Raw genomic sequence first — 15,379 nt, forward strand, 5'->3', positions numbered from 1 at the left:
AAAAAAAAGGAATAGATGAGTTATTTTATTTAACTCAGTCTTATCAATTTATTTTTCTATGGAAATACCACTCAATACACCTCATTATAAAGATGAAATGCAAGATTTTGTGGTAGCTATGGAATTACCCTATGACATGACATTATGTTTTTTACCTGTATAAAATGTATTTTATCCCTGGCTTTGGCCCATTTGCCTTGAAATAGGGTCATTTTACATAGCTCTTTATTTAGGGACTTGACAAATTATCTCCCAGTAATATGTGATCATGCAAAGCTATTGTTATAGTACTACATAACAGTTATGGAATGATTTTTTTCTCTCCCATTATATATGTGCTACTCAATTATTTAGCAACAACCTCACAATGAGCCACTTGTTTCATGGTGGATAAAGATAGCACTGTTATTTCAACCTTAAGACTCCAGTGAAAATAAATAATTTGGTCCTGTTTAGTGTTTTTGTTGGAATAATTCTCAGAAGAATGAGGCATGTTAATAGCATTCTAGTTTATGAAAGACTATAAACTTCAAACATTTCATAACTTTGAACTTTAACCTTTTCAGTATTCTGCAGTTTCATTGGCTGCATGTGTACCTTTTGCACCCAGGCTACAGAAGTTGTAAACACTGAAAAATGGAAATGGCTAAGGAATTATACTGTAGACATGTAAAAGGTCAATGTTGTAGTTTATTATTGTCTTCTAGAGAATATAGAGGACATTAAAATTCTGATGCTACAGTCTCGTGACAAAGAATATAATGAGAACTATAAATAATAAACAGTATAACATGAATCTTCTTGTGACCATGATTAGAGCTTTGAATAGGAAATACTTAACCAATTACCATGATTACCAGAGAAAAGGACTACTTTGTTGATGTTCAGCTTTCTCTTTTGTGGCTAGACTCTATTTAAGCCACAGAGAATAAAAATAAATAATATATATTCAAGAGTGTTGAATACATTGCTTTATGAGTGCTTTCCAAGATAAATAGCATGTTATGGTATAGGATTAATATGGCTCATAGTCTACCAGAATAATTCTAAAATAGCAACTTTAGTGTGAGTCATTTATTTAAAAACAGATGTTTTTCTATCATTGAGGACACTGCCATGTGTGATAACAAACTAATACAGTAATCTATGCAGAAGCTATGTATAAACAAAAATATTTGCATTGCATTTGCATTTAACAGCAGGATTCCAGGCTTATTTGATACTTGCATCCATTGAAACTGGCTATATAGGCACAGAACTCTTCATAAACTAAAGAAAACATATTTATCCTGCACCTTAGACATATAAATAAAACTTCAGCGCCTCAATTTGCTAATAGGTAGTCATTATTGTTTACTATTGGTGTTCAGTGTTTAGACATGACATAGAAAATAAAAAACACACAAAGGTTGAGAAAAGAGAATTGAAAATGAGCCAATTGTATTGATGTCACTTGCTTGTTCTAGTGAATTTGTCATGGATTTCTTTAATTAATTGTAAGTTAAGTTTTTCTGAGTGTTGATCTGAGCTACTTACTTCCTTTGAGAAGGAAAACGAATCTTGTCCTGCTTTCACTTACCACACCTTTTGGCAACTCTCTAGAGATATAGCACTATTATTGACACGACAACTTGATTTCTTGTCAAAATATCTTTAAACATCTGACTCAAAAGATATTTTTGATGACTATAAGCATGCCCAACTTCTCTGTTCATAAGGATTAAAATTCAATAAATATTTAGTACACTGGGACTAAGCTAACTCATCATGAGCAGCTGTACAAAGATTTGCTGAATACTTCTGTTCCATCCACCACGGTGAATTGATGGAATTATGCCAGCTTCAGGACATACACAGGGTGAAAGGAATTTTATCAGGCACTATCCAGATGTTCCTGCTAAACCTTAGAATACCACCTGTACATTTAGAATGACTTATTATGAAACAAATAAAAGAAACTTGATGAATCTATGTGTCCTTCTCACCAGAATAGCAAATGACTCTTTTTTGGTGCTAAAAATTCATTATTGGGTTTTGTCTCTGGCACATTTTTTCAGCCACTATCTAACTGGTAATATCACCTAATCTGTCAGCACTGAATATTAAAAATGCTTATTTGAAGAAGTGTCCTCTTCAGACATTTCTAGTTGATTCGTTGTTCATGTACAATAGCACTATGTTTTAGGGCATTTTACTATATAGTGAATTGTTATAAAGCTGTCAAAATGTACATCACTTCATACTGCAAGCTGCGTCCTTATTTTCATTACTTGAAATTTTAAAAGCTCCCATCTGAACATTTTGATAACCTCTCAGAATTGTCATTATAATGGCAAAAATTAGGAGAAGTGCAAACAAAGCAGTATCTGAGAAAAATATTTCCATGTGAGTAAAGTATTTTCATTTGCACTTCAAAGTTCTGAGCATATAGTGATATGGTTTAGCAGTGTCACCACCCAAATTTCATTTTGAATAGTAGTTCCCATAATCCCCATGTGTCTGTGGTGGAAGGGAGCCGCTGGGAGGTAATTGAATCATAAGGGCAGTTATCTTTATGCTGTTCTCATGATAATGAGTGAGTTCTCACAAAATCTGTTAATTTTATAAGTGGCTCCTCCACATCTTCACTCTGCACTTTTCTCTCCTGCTGCCATTTGAAGAAGTATGTATTTGCTTCCCCTTCTGCCCTAACTGAAATTTTCCTGAGGCCTTCCCAGCCATGTGGAAATGTAAGTCAGTTATACCTCTTTCCTTTATAAATTACCCAGTCTAGGGTATGTTCTTATTAGCAGTGTGGGAATGGGCTAATACATATAGTGAGCTCTTTGTTCAGACAAAGGGTGAAAGGATCAGTCCTGTTCCACCTTGATTTTGGACTTTTAATAAGCCAGAGCTATATACACTATGTAATTAGCAACAAGAAAAAGTTAAAACATAAACACCAGTTCGTGTTTAAGCAGTGGTCTAAGAATACTCTTCCATCTTCCTTCCTCCTTCTTTCCTGACTTTTCAACCTGGTTCTGCCTATGAGTGCTAAATGTGGCTCTATTGCTCTCACTTCAATCTCATCTAGCTTCTTTTACTGTTTGTTTATGTTTTCTCTATTGTCTGGACTTCAGGCTCCCTTCACAGACCTTGTCTTAATTCAGCCATCAAACTCTGAGCACCCCTTATAGCCTTGGGCAGACAGAGATTCCCCAACCTAGCCTAGGAAGAACCTAACCGCCCTCCCCAGTCACACTGCAAGACAAATCAATAGAAATCGTTCTACTATAAGGACACGTGCACACGAATGTTCATTGCAGCACTGTTTACAATAGCAAAGACCTGGAACCAACCCAAATGCCCATCGATGATAGACTGGATGGGGAAAATGTGGCACATATACACCATGGAATATTATGCAGCCATCAAAAACGATGAGTTTGGGTCCTTTGTAGGGACATGGATGAACCTGGAAACCATCATTCTCAGCAAACTGACAGAAGAGCAGAAGATCAAACACCGCATGTCCTCACTCATAGGCGGGTGTTGAACAATGAGAACACATGGACACAGGGAGGGGAGCACTACACACTGGGGTCAGTTGGGGGGAAATAGGGGAGGGGCGGTGTGGGGTGGGGAGCTGGGGAGAGATAGCAAGGGGAGAGATGCCAGATGTAGGTGATGGGGAGGAAGGCAGCAAATCACACTGCCACATGTGTACCTATGCAACAATTTTGCATGTTCTTCACATGTAACCCAAAACTTAAAATGCAATAAAATAAATAAATGGGGAAAAAATAGTAACAGTCATTTAACTAAGCTATTTAGAAAACGCTGACAGGTTTGTTTCTGTTTTAATTACCTTAAAGATAGAACACAAAATCCAAGCCTTTTGTTCCTGGGGTGGTATTTTGAAAAATAATTTACAACATTTTAAACTTCACATTCTTTATTAAATCTCCAGTATGTAGGGCACATTAGTGGTAAACAGAGTGTGGGAGGGTACAAGGTGTAAAATGTAAAAGCATGCATGAATAACTTTCACCTCTTTCCACAATCCTTTTTTCCTCTTTTATTAATTTTTGCCATCAGCTGTGCTCTCTGGTGGGTGATGCAGGAGTTGGCATTCCCCCAGAATGGAAATGGGCAAAATAAGAAGGCAGTGGAGGACCAAATATCAGAGGAGGAGCCAAAGGAATAGGCATAGTGAGAAATGGATTGAAAATTGGAGGTCGAGGAGGGATGAAGCAATGAGCGGTAGAACAAGAAGGTAAACCTGGAGTACTGGAAGACAATGGTATAGGCCTTGGCCAATTATGCATGGGGTGGCATGGGCCCCTGAGTGGAAAAGAAACATGAGCCAGCTTTCCCCTGCAGGCTATTCGTGTATTTCCGGGAGGCACCTCCATTACTATCCCTGATCTAAGGGTGGGAATATGTGAAGGGCCTCTCACTTGTGGGCGCCTGGGTGGAAAGAACCCTTTACCTCGTGGCAAAGCCACATGCAACCTTGCATTATTACTACCTCTCTCAGTGCCCCCATTGTTGACATTTGTGCCCCCTACTATCAGTGCAGGAGGACCACCAGAGACTTCCCAGGACACATTAATAGTATCCTTTCCCTCCTGCCCCCAGCCTGCCAGTGCATCAGAGCTATTTACTTCTGCTGTTGCTAGGGACTCTTCTGCAACAGCAGGTGGTGGCTCATAGGAGTGTATGAGAGCTCTCAAACTATGAACAGGAATGCAGGATCCTGTTATCTCAGAGGGGCACTCCAGTTGCTCTCTAGCCAGATCAGTCAGCACATTGACGGAAGGTCTCAGCGGTACTTGAGTTTGACCCCAGGGCTCTGCGTCATCCTCCAACTTGGAACTCAGACATTGCAGGGGCATGTCGTGGTGCAGCTCCTGGTTCCCATTTTTGTCCACAGCTACTACCATGGGTGAGGGGGCGTGCCCTCCAAGGCTGGCAAAAACAGAAATCAAAAAGCTAATAAAAATGGAAATGCAGTAACCAGAAAATAGCTAAAATATGTAATTGACTGAGCTCACTGAAATATACCAGGGAAAAAAAGAGTGCCCTCTCTCTTACATGTAGCCAAATACTTGCTCAGTCCACTGGCCTTTTCCCAGGTGGCTTCTTTAGTGCTAGGCTACATGACTGCCCCTCATGACTACCCAGTGGCCTATTTCATTCCTCATTTCCTCACCTCTACAAGGTAGCAAGAAAGCCTAGAAGACCCACATAGCTTAATAGTAAGCATATAATAGAAAATACCAGCTTTTTCAAGTCCCTCTAGAATCTATGATTCACTAATCCTGGCATTCAGATTCTGGCAATATTGTTCTGGAATGTCTTCTGAGGTAAAATATATTTTTCTTCACAGAAGTCAAAGAATAGTTATGTTAATAAACATATAAGTTTCTCTTCCTAAGGCATCATTCAACACTTACACCAAATTTTGTTACCAATTTCTTTCATTCAACCAATACCACACCGTAGAGTAAGAATTTCCTCATGTTTAAACTCCAATGTTAAGACTAGGGATTTGCCAATTTTCTTTCAAAATTACAATTCAAAGTTGCCATTCTTAAATCCAGTATTCTTCGTAACTAAATTTATATCCTTCAAGTTTTTTCTGCAGTTTCCTCCCACATCTCCTCCAACCTACTCATCCCTGTCCCAGTTACACAATAAAGCAATTCAAACTGACTTTGCCTTCAAAATTAAACAGTTGTACTCGGTTTTGTACTTACACATTTTCAATACAAGCCATGAATAAATTTGATCAGGATATCTTTCCTGAGGTGGTGGAGATAGCCAGCTGAACACCCACACAGGCCAGCCCAGTCTGGAGAAATGACTCCTGCTTCTGCCTTAGAGGCTTGGCACTCGAATGAAGGCAGGGACCAACTGCTTCTTTCTAGATTTGGAGTTCTCTTTCTGGGGTTACCAGTTGCTAGGGAAGGGAGGGAGAAAAGGAGTGGGGAGGGTGGTGGGTGGGGATGAATCTGTGACACTCCTTTGAACTTAAATGTGGAACTGGTGTTTGCACAGTAGTAGATGGGTGGTAAAGGAATTCACTGCCTTAATTCTGATGCAGGGCAGTGAAAAGAAAAATCATTTCAAGAAGGATTTAGAATCATGGAAGCATGATATTTTTTAAAGAGTTACTTCTGAAGTTTTAGTTATAAAAGGTAGTTGTCAAGTCTCCTCAAATTTGAAAACACTTTGAGCAGAGTACTGTGCCTAATCTTGTAATTTAAACTTCCAATTTGGGAGATGCATGTTATTAACTTGGTGGGGAACAGAGGTTTGGGGGATAAATGGCTTTTCTATCTGTGAAGATGAAACAAGAACTCATCTAAGAATCATTGTGATATTATTTTTTAACCCCTCCCATTGTAGTTATTTCCTTCATCTTGCACTTCTCTCTGTCTCTCTCTCTCTCTCTCTCTCTCTCTCTCTCTGTGTGTGTGTGTGTGTGTGTGTGTGTGTGTGTGTGTGTATTTTCTGTAATAGAGCACTGGAAATTTCTCTCAGGTGAGGAGGGTCAGAAAAAAAGCATAACAGATGTCATAAATTTATAAATATTAGCTCAGATTTGGCCTTGTTACTGTTTTGCATAGCGCACTTTCTGTTTTTCCATCCTAAATTTCATCCACCTCCCTCACTTTAAGAAAGCGTACTTTCCCAGCTTTCTTTTCTGACATTGATCTACAGATTAATTGCTCTGAAATTACAATGACTATCCCCTTATCCAAGATCACTAATGCTCTAGGATAAAGTCATAAACCTGGCAAGCCTGCCTAAATTTACATAAGATTTGTGCTCTGCTGGCTAGACCTTGAAGATGGTGTCTTCCTTATTTTCAATATTAGCATATGCTGCTACAATTCAACAGTAATGTGTATTTCGTTTCTCTTAAGGAAAGATAACAGACTCAAACACCATGTGCTTCAATTTTTAGGTATGCGGTATCTGTGTATCTGTGTGTGTGTGAGAGAGAGAAAGAATAGTACATAAGTACAAGGTACTAACGTAAAGAAATGGTCACTACTGCAAATCAACACAACTCATAGAGAAGTGACCTTTTGGGTCTCCAAGTCCACATCTTCCTGCCAGAGTGTGTTGTCTCCATCTATACAAGAAAGTGTAATGTTTCCAACACATTTCCCAGAAGAATCTGTTCACTTGCCTAGCATGGTTTACTATTGAGTAATCTCTTGATTGTCCAGGTCTTGTTTCTATTCTTGCTTCAGTTTATTCTGCACCTTGTCCTTATGTTAAAATATATATATATATATTATTAGCAATATTATTGTTGTGGAGTGTTAAAGCTCTTTTAGTGCTTGCTGTATCAGAAGGGAAATCACAAGTTGGGCTAATGCTTGCTAATAGTTGGTGAATCACATTTAGATAAATAGTTCCAGTATAATAGGTTGCATATTGCTTTCCTGATAATAGCAATGAAGCCTGAGGAATGCCTTCTGTTCTTATCAAATTATAATAATAATATATTTTTACCTAGAAATACCTGTTTGTTCTGGAAAAAACAAAAAACAAAAAAAAAGAAATACCTGTTTGGTAAGATATCATCTTAATTGGTTTATATAGAATACAATGTAATATAGGAACCAAATTGCTGGGAACAATGACAATGACCATGGCACCAAGAATTTTCCAAAGCCATGAAGTGTATAATTTATGGATATTAGCTCATATTTTGTTTTTACCTTGTTTTCCTTTGTGTAAATAGTGCATATTTATCAAATGCCTACTGCATACATTCACTATTGTATTAAGTGTTGATTTTACTAAAAAAGTTAAATACACAATTCATATGGACTTCAAGGAATGTTCTAATTTTCTAGGGAGGTGAAATAACATCTATAAAATTATTGAAGAATGACATAAAAAATAGTCACAAACCATTAGCTGCCTAGTATAAGCTAAGACCACAGTGGAAATTCAGAAGAAGGAATTATGATTGTGGGTTAAAGTATTGATGACACAGTTTATGTGGGATTAAATTTCAGCTGTGTTTTGAAAAATGGATACAATATACATGGACATAAAAGGAGATGTCATTCTATGGGAAGAACGGTTATAGAGGTAAGAATAAAGAAAAAATTTTGGCATTTTGTAGGTCTTATTTTAAATCTAAACTGTGCCTCATATTTGGCAGAAATAGAAATATAAACTACCAATCAGACTCCCTAGAGATCAACCAGATAATTCATGAAGTTTTACCCATAAATAAATATTTGAAGAAATTCAAATTTCAAAGTTACAGAAAACTATCTCAAAACCTTCCTTTTGACAAAAAGCTATCAGGCTAACTCAATCATCCATTGAGCATTGAAAATGCAGTAATAAAGTTTATGCCTTTTTCTTTACTTCATTTAAATAACAGTTTGGGAGAGAGAAACATGGGTAATGAAGGTTGAAAATTTGCCAAAAAACAGCTTAGTTGGCAAAGCAGCTGTCTTAGTCCATCTTCTGCTGCTATAGCATATTTCTTAAAACTGGGTAATCTATAAGCAAAAGAAATCTATTTTCACAATTTTGGAGGATGGAAAGTCCAGTATTAAGGAACTGACTTCTGGCAAGGGCCTTCTTGCTGTGTCATCCCACAAAAAAAGTTGGAAGCAAAAGGGAGTAACAGAGAGCAAGCAAGAGATAGTCAAATTCACTTTCATATAAACCCACTCTAGCAATACCAAACTCACTACTGCCTTGTCAACATCAGTCTATTCATGAGAGTGGAGACTTTGTGATCTCATTTTGTATTAGTAGTCTCACCTCTTAATACCGTCATAATGGCAATTAAATTTAAACATGAGTTTTGGAGGGGATCTTCAAATCATAGCAGTAGCTAGGCTATAAAGGCTTTTCATTACCCATAGTTTCTTTATGCATGACATAGTTCCAGATATCATTCATGTACCTCTCAAAAAATTTTGGTGACTATATTGAAATGCTAAGTAAGATCTGTAGAAACATATATTTACTTTTACATAGCAATTATGACTTTAATAGAAATGTGATTGTTGGGCATGGTGGCATGCACATGTAATCCCAGCTGCTCAGGAGGCTGAGGCAGGAGGATGGATTGAGCCCAGTGGTTGTAGACCAGCATGGGCAATACAATGAAACCAAATTTCAAATTTTAGAAAAATTGTGATTGATCTACCAAAATTAGGTTGCTATGTTTTTTTTAAAATAAGTTTTGCAGATGTGAAAAGAAGGCAAAGCATCATTTAAAATACATCCTTTCTCTTTTTGCTTCAGATAAGAATTCAGGATATAAAGACATGAGAATGAATTTCTCTGTTTCCATATAGCTTATAAAGGAATTGTCATGTTGATCTCGGGGGAGGCAGTCATCAGAAAATCCTATCCATTTGCTCACTTTCAAAATGTGATATAGCTATGTCTGTGAAAAATTCTCTAAGTTTATGATGTCCAAAAAGTGCTTCTAGATGATATAACATGTTTTTGAGGATTCTGTAGCCATTTAATTCGATGTATTAAAGCATGAGAATCATGGAAGCATGATACGTTCCAAAATGGGTCAAGCAGCATTATTTTATTACACAGCTATAGGCAGTAGTCCTGTCTTCTCCACCACCAGCTGTCCTGCAAACTCTGTGTGGTAATTGATGAGAATGAACAGGTGAGAGTGTGGCTATTTCACCACTAGTACTGGCAAAAGCAAATAACAATATATGCTTCACTGCTGGATCTAGCTATATGGTTCAATAGACTATTATTACTTTTACAGAGTATTTTGTTTCAGATTTAAATATTTACATATTTGTATTAAAACAGGTCACATGGCAATTACTTCCAAACAGGTTATTTCTTCATACAAATCAGAAGCTATCAGAAGTTTCCTCAACTATATCACACATTTTTCTGGCTCTCATGGGGGTCAGAGCCAGAAATTAAGTAGCAGCAGGGCAAGTGAGATGAAAATTTAAAAAGCAGGAAGTAAAAGAAAATCAATTTTTTACCACTTACTGTATACCCAACATTTGATATACATTGACTCATTTAATGGTCACAACAAGCTATTAATGCAGCTATTATTATTATGCTCATTTTATAAATGAAGAAGAAGGGAGTCAGGAGTTAAGTAGAAGTTTCCCATGGTCCAAAAACTAGTAAATGGCAAACAATATTCACATACAGCCAATTTGACACCAAAGCCAATATTTCATTTATTTAAACATGTGGCCTCCAAATTATAGTTCTAGGTCAATCAAAAAGTAGATCAGGTAAAAGCATGTGTACCAAATCTGAGTATAGCTTTGTTTTAATGCATGGACTCATTGACACTCATCCAGAGGCAGTTTTGCAATAAAGAAATCATCCAAGCTGTAATGCTCGCATCCCAGAAAGTCTGCTTCTGCAGGGATGCAGCAAGTGATTGAAGTATTAGTTAATAATATGGCAAGATGGTGAGGACTGAAAACACTGTCTTGGAGCAATGGGGGTGGGTGACAGATGATAGGAATTGGTTATGGGACAGCACCAAGTGACCATTTACTGAGGAACTACTAACAGTATGAGCCCAGAACTATCAATATTAAGATTTAATTAATGTTGAGCTCTTAAGCTGCACATGTAGAACATATAGGGTTTCTCATATTATTTCCATGATTTTGTGTGTGTGTGTGTGTGTGTGTGTGTGTGTGTGTGTGTGTGTGTGGTGAAATTGGGGCAGCTCTTGAGTCATGCAAGTGAGGTATTAATAACAACCCTGGAGAATACCCTTCTGAATTAGAGAAATATATAAATTAAAAAATAAAAACAATGTTTATGTTCATATATGGCATATAATATAAATTGAGATGCAAACATTAACTAACAAGTAAAATGAGAAAAGTTAATGAAAACAGGTTAAAGTTTACAGAAACCATCAGTCCATAAATTTATAATGGTGTCATATATGTATTTGCCATGTCAGATTTAATTGCTGAGCCAAGGAATTGAGGGCATGTTTAATTTCTTGAGCACTTGGTTTGAAAATATATATATATTTTAGATTAATTTCATCTTGCTTATAAATAAGACTGGAAATTCATGTTGAAAACTCTCAGTTTATTAAAAATGAATCTGCTTTTTGAAATTAAGAGCTTTGACTCTGGAATCATAAGGACACAAAGGTAGGTTCAAATCTCAGCTTTATTACTTATGAACTGTGTTACCTTGGATGAGTTTCTTAACTACTCTGAACCTCACTCTCCTTATCTGTAACATAGGATTAGAGAGAGAATTATATTAAGTAATGTGTGAATAATGATGGTCACATACTAGGTGGTTTAAATGTAATAATTTCCTTGTACATATTAGACTCAGTGTTTTTAATGTAAAATAGGGATGATAACACCTTTCCTACCTATTTCAGGACTGTTGGAAAATTAAATATAATTATTTGAAATTGTTCTGCAAACTATAAGTCACTTCACACATGATAGGTTAATATAACCATGGGTGATATTTCTGGATCAAGAAGACTTCTTGGCACAATTTAATTAGCACTGTGTAGGTGGCCACCTATCCCTCCTACATATAAGGCCGTTTTTCTTTTCCTAAATCATTAAGGTGGTGAGGATTAACCGCACTATTTAAAAAACCCTATGGTGTATAATGCTTTAAACTTTTCAATTGGCACTACATAAATCACCCATTGTTATATTTAATGTAGTAGCTGTGTTCGAATAAAGAGTGCATTTTTATATTTGACTACATATTTAATTGGGCTTTAGAATCTTGCGTTTCACAACAGGAATCACTGAAAGCGTGTGATGATTAAAGAGAAAGGCCTAGGGAAGAAAGAATGTTGCATGGTTTCCTGATAGTGAAGATTTGATTGATTGATTCTCTGAACAATTTGTTACTTTAGAGGAAAAAAAAAAATTTCTCACCCAGAGGCCTTCTCTACATCCCTCTCAAGTGGTCAAATAAATAGCTTGCTGGAGGAAGTGTAACACTTTTATAGACTGGCTATAATTCAGTGTGCAGGAAAATTTGCTGATGAAACTCAAAATTAAAATAATAATAAAGCCTATCCAGAGAGACCATTCTTAATTCTTGTCTGAACTATGCTGTATGCCCATGTTGCTGACATAAGTGTTTGTTTAAAGGTCCTGGATAGTTGCAAGAGCTATGGAGTCATCTATTTGCCTTTATTTTTTAACTATTTCAGATCTTCTACCTCTAGTTCTTAGTGTCATAAATTGATATATGTGTTTACTTAGTGTGGGAGTTCAACAGAATGAAAGATCAGATTGTTGAAGGCAAAGCAATAAGGAAGGGCCTCTTAGAAAATTTCTAGAGGAAATTTCTAAAGTACTATTACTCAGGTAGCAAAGCCTGAACTGCCCTATAATAATCTGAGCCAAAGTGACCAACCTTTATAGAGGTACTGAGTCTTTTGGCCTATGGTCAAATGAGAGCAAATGGAGCATTGCAAACCTTCAGAGTGACCTGGAAACTTGGTTATTTCTGTGGTTTCTAGGTTTTATTGAGCAACAGACTGACCTGGGTATGGTATTAAAATAGCAGATTCCTTGGCTCTACCTCTGAGATTCTAATTTAATTGGTCTGTACTGGAGCCCAGTTATCTGTAGTTTATTTACTGATTCTAAGCGGTGATCTTCTGACCACATTCGAGAAAAACTGAAAAGATGATGTAGCTTTGTGGGGACAGGCCGGGATTGCTAGTGGGCACTATTTTTCATTAGCTCTAAACCATTGACTAGATAGAGGGACAATGGAACATAAAACCTTTTTGACCACATGACACACTCCAGTTCCGTTTTTTTCCATAGACCTCCAAAGATCAGGATTAGTTTTTTAACAGATTGGTAACATTTAGTTCATTAAGAGTAGTAGTTCTAAAATTTAGTTTGGGGAAAAATGTCACCCTACCCATATCCTTTCAAAGGGCCCAAGAAGTAAAAGTATTTTCATTATTATATGAGGATATTATTTGACTTATTCACCCTAATCCTCTCCTGAGTGTGCAGTGGGTGTTTTTCAGAGGCCACATGATATGTGGTATCATTGCTCTGATGATTAATGCAATACATGCTTATATATTTCTGTGTTTTAAAATTTTCCCAGATTTAATTTCTAATATGGTATTGGGGCTCAGAAACCAATACCCCCAAATTAAATCCTTAGAAGTAGCTTCAGAAGGAAAAGATTTTCTCTGATCTTTCCCTGTTCTCCTGTCTCTCAGTCCCAGCCTTCTCCAAGGCTAGGCATAAAAACAAGGATCCCTCTTCAAGGCAGATCATTGAAGCCAGAAGCCTTTTTCCAAAGCCAGGCATAAAACCTAAAAACATTACTCTAATTTTCCCTCTACCTTTCTGTGTAAAAACTGGCCTCCTAAATTATCTGACCCACCTAGTTTGACTGTAGGTCATAAAACCCACATTTCAGAGAGGGGCCTGCCCCATACCCAGGAGGTAGGAATGTATGCTCAGAGATGTCAAGAAGAATCTAGACATACTGGCCTTGCTGGGTTTCCTCACTCAGTCTATTAGCATTGAGAGGGGAGACCCCCTCGCCTCCTTCAATTTCACCTCCTCCCTCCCACCACCGTCCAGATGGGAAGGAGGGTGAGGAAGGAAAAGAAATGAAATAAAATACCAAAGAGCTGGGAAAATGACTCCCTCTTTAGTTCCCAGCAACTCTGCTATCTGTTAAAGAGATACAAATCTGTTTGTATCTCTTTTCTATCTGTTGAAAGAGCTACAGATGAATGTTATCCTTGCTGGCTGGAGCCCAGCACTGGTTCATGCTGCCGCGTCTCCACAGACCGGGCTCCCTCCTGGAAACACCTCAGCCAACAAACAGCTTGTTGCTTTTGTCTTGTCTCTCTAAGCCCCCTTCCCTTGCTTGTCCCTGTTTGCGCTGCATATGAATTAGCAAATCAATGAAGCCAAGAGATTATAAGGTCAGACATCCAGCAAATGGACAATGACATAGTTCCGCCTCAGTTTCCGCTTTAGCGTTGTAAGCCTATAAAAGGTAGGGAAGCTGCAGCTCAGGGAACTTGGTGAATGAGGTAGTAGGCCCTGCAAAGCTCCCAGCCGAATAAAAAACCACTTCCTTCCACAGTTTGGTGTGAGAGGTTTGTTCCCTGTCGCTCCTGCTACAGCATTAGACCATACTCATTTTTTGCCCAATAATATATTTACATGGCTTTCCATACTTTTTTTTAATCTAAGCATAAAAATGAACAAATTTTCCTCTGTCTTTGGATCTTCTGAAGGCTCTTGCATATACATGTTAAATAAATTTGTATGTCTTTTCTCCAATTAATCTGCTTTTTGAGACTTGGCTTTTTAGAAAACCTTCAGAGGGAAAAGGGGAGGTTTTCCTTGGCTTTTACACTGGTAAATATTAATAGAATAACTCATCTAAACAAAAGCTCTTCTGAGTCCACAGCAATTGTTAGGAATAGAATGTGGTCTTGGGCCAAAAGGTTTTAGACCGTATAACCTATTTAACCAAACATAGTATCAAATGTGCACCAGTTAATTCAAATTGGTGAGATTGCTCCTAGATTTCAAGGAAATCTTGAACCTGGCTAATGTAGTCATATTCCTATTTTTTTTCCTCCTCTTTTTAAATTCACGAGATAAAAAGTAGTAGGCCAAGACATGTCAACAACTACTTATTGAATGTCTCCTGTATTATCAATACTCTCTGCAAGCTACTGTAAATGATTTTAAAAAATTGTCTGGAGGAGTAGCTTAAATTAATTTCCAGCAAATACATCACAACAAATAAATGCCTAATTGTGGGATGTTGACTTTTTTCTTAGGACTTAATCAAAAGCAGAGATGGGTGAGACGTAAGCAGTCTAATTAGAGAGAGATTCTGGAAAGAGCAAAAAATGCAACTCTACTGTGAAGAATGAACAAGATTTGAATAGAAAAAATAATGTTTTTAAATCTTGTCCAGAAAACTGCTTAAAGTAGATTAAGACAGAGAAGACAGAGCAAGATGGCCAAATAGAAGACTCCACCAATTGTTCTCTGCACAGAATTTAACATTTACATGAAAATGCACCTTCATAAGAATCAAAAATCAACTGAGTGATCACAGTACCTGATTTTATCTTTGTATCTTTGAAAGGGGCACTGAATAGAGTAGGGAAGTCTTGAATTGCCAGTGTGACCCTTCCCCTATCCCTTGACAATGGCCACTTGGTTCAGAGAATCTGTGTGCTTGGGGAGGGACAGAACAGTGATTTGGGGACTTTGCATTAGAACTTAGTGCTGCCTACCCCAGGTGGAACCCAACCAATGCCCACATTTAGGTGAGTCCCAGTCTGAGGAGATTTACCCATCCCTGTGGCTGGAATTTG

General features: G+C 37.3%; 1 protein-coding gene across 1 annotated transcript; it reads right to left on the bottom strand.

The window, feature by feature from the left end:
* Positions 1–3,920: 3,920 nt before the first annotated feature.
* On the bottom strand, positions 3,921–5,912 carry PRR32 (proline rich 32). The gene is made up of 2 exons (XM_017519498.2): positions 5,742–5,912; positions 3,921–4,950 (listed from the first exon to the last, which is right to left on the bottom strand). Exons 1-2 carry the CDS (start codon positions 5,759–5,761, stop codon positions 4,074–4,076), a joined length of 897 nt encoding a protein of 298 aa, XP_017374987.2. The 5' UTR covers positions 5,762–5,912; the 3' UTR covers positions 3,921–4,073.
* Positions 5,913–15,379: the final 9,467 nt, after the last annotated feature.

The sequence above is a fragment of the Cebus imitator genome, unplaced genomic scaffold, assembly GCF_001604975.1.
Source record: "Cebus imitator isolate Cc_AM_T3 unplaced genomic scaffold, Cebus_imitator-1.0 Scaffold752, whole genome shotgun sequence".
Lineage (NCBI taxonomy): Eukaryota > Metazoa > Chordata > Mammalia > Primates > Cebidae > Cebus > Cebus imitator.

Excerpts from the sequence above, each read along its gene's own strand:
- PRR32 (XM_017519498.2), bottom strand. The coding sequence starts at position 5,761 with ATGGCTTGTATTGAAAATGT. Across the intron at positions 4,951-5,741 it reads ATGGCTTGTATTGAAAATGT|CCTTGGAGGGCACGCCCCCT; the intron begins GTAAGTACAAAA and ends TGTTTTTGCCAG.